Source organism: Xyrauchen texanus, chromosome 10, assembly GCF_025860055.1.
Source record: "Xyrauchen texanus isolate HMW12.3.18 chromosome 10, RBS_HiC_50CHRs, whole genome shotgun sequence".
NCBI classification, from domain to species: domain Eukaryota; kingdom Metazoa; phylum Chordata; class Actinopteri; order Cypriniformes; family Catostomidae; genus Xyrauchen; species Xyrauchen texanus.
In genome coordinates, this window is record NC_068285.1 from 8,634,638 (window position 1) to 8,641,406 (window position 6,769).

Genomic DNA, 6,769 nt, shown 5'->3' on the forward strand with positions numbered 1-6,769 from the left:
CAGTAAATTTACAGAAATTTTGTGCGGTTTATGCTTAAAAAAAGAAAGAAACTATTTGCCAATGAGGTCAGTGCAAAAAACGTGTTTTCCCTTTGAATTAAGTCATTTTTTCTCACCCCATCAGTAAGTAGGTTTTACTAAATTTAGTTCAGTTTCTCTGAAAACAAGACAAAATATCCTGTGTCATTTTCCTTCTCAAGTAAATGTATCTTGTAAGAATATTTGGATATTTTTTACTGGAAAACAACACAAAAATGATAGTGAAAACGATTTTTCCAGTGAACAAACCCAAAAAATTGCAATGCAACTGCTATGACTTATAGAAAATGTGCACAATGTCTCTTTTAAATTAAAAAGAGAGAGAGAGAGAAAGAGAGAGATATATATATATAGAGAGAGAGAGCGAGAGAGGGATAGAGAGAGAGCGCGAGAGAGAGATAGATAGAGAGAGAGAGAGAGCCAGAGAGAGATAGATAGAGAGAGAGATAGATAGAGAGAGAGCGAGTGAGAGATAGATAGAGAGAGATAGAGAGAGAGAGAGTGAGATATATATATATAGAGAGAGAGAGAGAGATAGAGAGAGAGTGAGAGAGGGATATATATATTGAGAGAGAGAGAGAGAATTTTTTGGGGGAAAAAAGTGATTATTTTTTTATTTAATACAGTATTAATAATTTGGAGGAAATGCATCTAATTGTCGTGAAACTAAAGTCTTAATGGTCCTAAAAAATTGGCTTTTCTTTATGCAAATCGTATTATTTATTTAAATACTTGGCAAAATAAAAATATAATATAGTCTCTTCTGACTTTGGGGTGAAATATGACCCTGACGTGTTCTTGACAGGTTTTATGAGCCTGCTTTAACATAAAATAAGAAGTAATTTAATGAATCATTTCTGGATATTCATATCATGATTTATATTGGAAATACATCCTGTAGCATTGAAATCATGACTATGGTTGTTTGTAAAACAGATAATTCCTGCAATCCACTCGTGCATGAAAACAGGGAAATGCAGAGCTGACTTATCTAAATATGGAATATGGATGTGACATTCTGCCATGGCAGTTTTCCCAAAGGCCTGTTTACTGGGTGAGGTTTATACGGCTCTTGTCCCAGATGAGTAATGGCACTGCAAAGTGACTTTTGAGAGCTTCTGCCCAGAGTTTTAGGGATTGTTGAGAAGATCAGAGCAAAAGAGAGGGAGGGTGAAAGACAGTGAGAATAAGGAGACTCAAACTCTCGATTGAACAAACAAGACTCGCTTCACCAAAGAGCAACTTGTTGAATAAAAGCGTTCAGTCAAATTGGCAGAAAGAAGCATTTGGAGGTTAAAGACTACAAGGCAAATGATAAAAAAAAGACTGAGAACCTTCCTAAAATATGGACCGTTTTTCTGAGATATCGTGCTTTTTCTTTTTTTCAGCCTAAACGGGGAAGTTGCTGAGATTGAGATGAGGTTTCATTTGATTTAAGAGCTGACCTGAGAAAGAACATCTTCTAACCCAACAGGTGAGAACTCTTGAAAATACATGGCAAAAAAATCACTGAATCATTGCATTGTCTTGTTTTTCATGTTTCTAAACATGTACTTATGAAGCAAAATCGCACAAGATATTGTATTAAACTTGTTTTCAGAGAGTAAGTATATATTTAGCACAAAGGTCTTGTTTTAAAGCCGTTCAGATATTACTAGAGGAGTACTCATTTTTATTATTTATTTATGACTTTTTTTTCTCGGTTGGCTTTAGCATGTATTTATAGTAGAATTAGTTTGACCCCAAAAGCTTATATGTTCATGTTATATTTTCCATGCAAAAGTACACTGTAGCCCCTGCTGATTAAGCCATTGGGGAGATTATAGTACAGAACAAGCCCTCAATGTTGCACAAGACAAGATCCAAATAATCAAACTCCAAGATCAAAGAGTTAAAGGGTTCATGTTACATCTGAGATGAAAGACTAGCGTTTATTCTTCTACACATTTAATTAAAACTCTAGAACTCTGGAAAGAAAGAGCGTCATCTCTAACCAGAGAGAAAAAGACTTCGGCTGACAAGAGCATGAACTTTCTCACAAAAATAAAATGCCAAAGAATTTTCTATTTTTAGAGAGCTATGAAAAGATTGCCCACTGCTAGAGAGTTGTGGTGGTCCATGAAGGATCTTTCATCTGAGAACGCTGTGTGATATTAGAGATTTTAGAGGAATTGTGCACCCAAAAATGAATTTTGTCATCAAAATAATCACCCTCATGTAGTTCCAACCCCCTTTCTACAGTGGAACTGCTCTTTTCTGTATAATGAAAGCATATAGTTACCAGGGGCTTTCAAGCTCCAATATGTACCATAAAAGTAGTCCATGTGCGTTGTATAATGAACAGACCAAAACAAAGCTTTCAAAACTAATTTGCTCTTCCACGTATTAGAACATGCCGTGTCATAACAAGCTAGAACCATTGATGTGTTTTATATATACAGTATATATATTTACACTGGTGGCCAAATGTTTGGAATAATGGACAGATTTTGCTCTTTTGGAAGGAAATTTGTACTTTAATTCACCAAAGTGGCATTCAACTGATCACAATGTATAGACCGGACATTACTGATGTAATAACAGCACCATCACTATTTGAAAAAAGTCATATCTAGACAGCAGCATCACTCCAACACCTTATCCTTGAGTAATCATGATAAATTGATCATTTGGTTGTAGAAAATCACTTGCCATTATATCAAACACAACTGAAAGATATTTGGATATTTAAATTAAACTTAACATTGTCATAGTATGCAACAGACTGACATGACTTAAGGTCAATATTAGGTCAAAAATGGCAACAACAAAAAAAAGAAACAGCTTTCTCTAGAAACTCATCAGTCAATCATTGTTTTGAGGAATGAAGGCGATACAACCCTTGAAATTGCCAAAAAACTGCAGATTTCATCCAAAGGTGTAACTACAGTCTTCAAAGACAAAGCACAACTGTCTCTAACAAGGACAGAAAGAGATGTGGAAGACCAGATGTGCAACTAAACAAGAGGATAAGTACATCAGAGTCTCTAGTTTGAGAAATAGACGCCTCACATGTCCTCCGCTGACGGCTTCATTGAATTCTACCCGCTCAACACCAGTTTCATGTACAACAGTAAAGAGAAGACTCAGGAGGACTTATGGGAAGAATTGCAAAGAAAAAAACACTTTTGAAACAGAAAAACAAGAAGAAAAGTTTCGAGTGGGCAAAGAAACACAGACATTGGACAACAGATAATTGGAAAAGAGTGTTACGGATCTTAACCCAACTGAGCTTTTGTGGGATCAGATAGACTGTAAGGTGCGTGAGAAGTGCCCGACAAGACAGAGTCACATCTATGGCAAGTGCTTCAGGAAGTGTAGGGTCAAAGGTCAAGTGCTACAGGAAGTGTGGGGTGAAAGGTCACCTGAGTATCTGGACAAACTAACCGCTAGAATAACAAGGATCTGCAAAGCTGTCATTGATGCACAAGGAGGATTTATGATGAGAATTCTTTGAAGTAGTATAAGAGCATTTTTTTCAAATTGTAATAGTAATTTTTTATGTTAGTAATTTCCTGACTATACTTTGTGATCAGCTGAATGCCACTTTGGTGAATAAAAGTACCAATTTCTTTCCATAAGACCAAAATCTGTACATTATTACAAACTTTTGGATTTTACGGCGCTGTTATTCAATTATTTTCTTATGTGTACACGCTAGACAGTCATTTTTGATTGTCGTACCGAGTTTCGCTGTTTGGAGTACCGCCATTTTTTAGATGGTGTGTCAAGTTAAAATGAACTCCAACTGATAAAAATGCATCTTCATGTTCTGCTCTATTGGTGATGCTGCACCAAGCCCTTTGTATTGTGCCGCAAGTACGCATTTGGTGTGAGCAATCTCGTTCTTTTTCTCCGATCCAACAACGTCCAAACTTCAGGAACGAAGCATTTTAAGGGGGATTTCATAATTTAACTGGCTATTTTAATGTATATCTTTATTTATTTATTTTCTATATATATCGCCTCCTAGTGGCCCACCAGAAAAAGACGTAAAAGAAGTTTCAGTCAATATTGTACATATACTCCAAACAGCGAAATGCGGCACGATGGCGAAAATGACTGTCTAGCGTGTTTACATACGAAAATCATACGATATAAAAGATAAAATATAATTGCTAATAGATGTCTATGATGAAACCCAGGGTATGTCCAGTGGGCCGCAGGAGTCCTGAAATTCCCTTTAAAGCTTATCTCCAAATCTGATTCTGGTAAATTACATTTTTGAACTTACCTTTTAATAACAATGTTCAATGTTTCAAAGTTCAATGTTTTTGAATAGTTTGATTACTGTATAATGGGATAATATTAATTGAAATTTCTATCCAAATTAATTTGTCTATTTTTAATCTTGTATTATCAGTGTATGAGCCATGGGGACCTTCGTTGGAGGATATTTTAACGTCACCTCTGAGTGCTCTGTCAATGCCACGTACCGCCACTTGGGGGTGCCCTACTTAAAGAAGCTGGCCCATTTGGACGAAGCTGTCTACCAGGAATTCTACGTTCTCTGGATTGCGCTAATAGTAGTAAACTCGCTCATGTTTGTGGTTGGCGTCATTCTGAACAGCCTAGCACTCTACGTTTTCTGCCAGCAGAGTCGTTCTCGGACGACACCCGGCATATATACCATAAACCTAGCAGTGGCCGACCTGCTAGTGGCGCTGTCACTCCCTGCACGCATCGCTCTCTACCACAGCGGTGGTAACTGCATTGCCTGTTTCTATGTCCACACCTTCAGCTACTTCGTAAACATGTACTGTAGCATCTTATTCCTCACCAGCATATGCGTCGACCGCTACATGGCAGTTGTGCGATCCACAGGGACCGTAGGACGCTGGCGAAGCCCCGCAGTCGCTAAAATCGTAAGCGTTTGCGTGTGGTTGTTCGCCGTGGTAGTCACCTATTCCCTGCAAACCTCCGCTCTTGAGTTCCTTGGCATGTCTTGTTGTCGTTTAGCTGTTCATTTTGCCCTAACTTTGCTGGAATTCGTATTGCCGCTTTTAGTCATAGTAGCGTTTACCATACGCGTAGCATGTGCGCTGGCGGACGGCAGGCTCATGCCGCAGAGCTGGGGTCGCCGCACACGCGCGGTAAGGCTGCTCGTAGCTGTTCTAGTGGTGTTCACTATTTGTTTTACACCGTATCATGTGCGAGAGGCTGTGGTGTATTTCCAGCTAGGGGGCAGCAGAGAGCAGCACGTAGTGGCATACCATGCTACAATCACTCTCAGCAGTTTAAACAGCTGCCTCGATCCTGTGGTTTACTGCTTTGTACCGGATAGTTTCCGCTCTACTCTTCGCAAAGAACAGAGAAAGAGGTTGGCAGAACATCCAATCGCAAGGGGTAACCGGAGCGACAAAGGTTCTGGAACGCCTACGGCCATTGCGTACAGTGTGGCGACGCTCACTCTAACACCATATTTACTGCCACCCAGAGACGTCCCTGCCTGAAATGAGTGACAGAGAGAAATGAAACTCTAACAGGCACTTTAGCAAGAGATATTAGAAATGTTGACAACCACACACAGTATGCATGTTGTCTTTTTGTGAAATGTGTTGCTTGAAAAGTGCACTCGTTCTACCTTTCTTTCAAACAAATGTCATTTCCTTTGATGTTTTGTTAATACAATGCCATTCAGACATTTTTAAGTGTGACTGAAGTGTCCAAATATTTTTGGGGGCCATACATTACAGTGAACTCTTACACCCTACACGGAGTTCTCGTGCGAGCTGTTTATTTTGCTCCTCACTTGATTTAATGTAGCTGTTCGCTCATGTGTTTGTTTAGAGAGACCACACTGAGAACTGAGTGCCATGCAAGTGTAAAGTGGTCGGAATTCACATTTATAGACACATTTCATGGTGAAAGTAAAGGTAAAGTTAAACAACTTTCGCATTACCAAGAGCAAAACAGTGGCATGGGTCATATTATATATATAGGCCATAGATTTTGGGGGGATTGGGGGGTGGGGGGGCGATGTGCTTGTTTGTTTTGATGACAAATTTGTATTTGCGTCCAGAGGCATTCAGGTGATGTCCTGGCCTCAATAACAGTGCAGGTTGCAGAACTGAGTGTTATATGTATATGTATACTAATTATATGTATTACAATTATATATTTTAATTATTTATCCTTTTTTTAAATCTTGTTTTGGAGTCAATTATTTTGGGTTTTGACTGTATGACACTGAAATGTATTATACCACAAGAGGGCATCATTTCATTTCAAATGGGTTGTGGATGAATTTGCAGCCATAGGTTTTGTTGATATCATTGAAAATAACTCTCAATGTAAAATAAAATTGCTTGATGATTATATTAGAGAACAGTTCTTAAAAATACTTTAAAGAGGCTTTACTGCATTCATGAAAATCTACTTTTACTAATGTAACTAATAAACATTGCTATGGTAGTTTTCTCTCATTTTCTTTAGTCTTTTAAAGTCTATTTGTAAAGTTAAGAGCCGGCAATGCAGATACATTTTATTTACATTAAACATTTTAATTTTAATTTTGTACCACCACACTAAATAGATAGACAGACATAGATAGATAGATAGATAGATAGATAGATAGATAGATAGACAGACAGACAGACATTGATAGATAGATAGACAGACAGACAGACAGACATAGATAGATAGATAGATAGATAGATAGATAGATAGATAGATAGATAGATAGATAGAT

The 6,769-nt window shown here is 37.9% G+C and overlaps 1 protein-coding gene across 2 annotated transcripts; it reads left to right on the forward strand.

Moving 5' to 3' along the window:
* The first annotated feature begins 1,081 nt into the window (after window positions 1–1,081).
* On the forward strand, window positions 1,082–6,015 carry LOC127650435 (G-protein coupled receptor 20-like). 2 transcript variants are annotated; one of them, XM_052135875.1, is made up of 3 exons: window positions 1,082–1,513; window positions 4,224–4,289; window positions 4,442–6,015. In XM_052135875.1, the coding sequence occupies exon 3, from the start codon at window positions 4,452–4,454 to the stop codon at window positions 5,529–5,531; it is 1,080 nt and encodes a 359-aa protein (XP_051991835.1). In that variant the 5' UTR covers window positions 1,082–1,513; window positions 4,224–4,289; window positions 4,442–4,451; the 3' UTR covers window positions 5,532–6,015. The 2 variants fall into 2 exon arrangements, with proteins under 2 accessions (XP_051991835.1, XP_051991836.1); XM_052135876.1 differs by lacking the exon at window positions 4,224–4,289 and having other exon boundaries at window positions 1,320–1,331; window positions 1,428–1,513.
* Window positions 6,016–6,769: the final 754 nt, after the last annotated feature.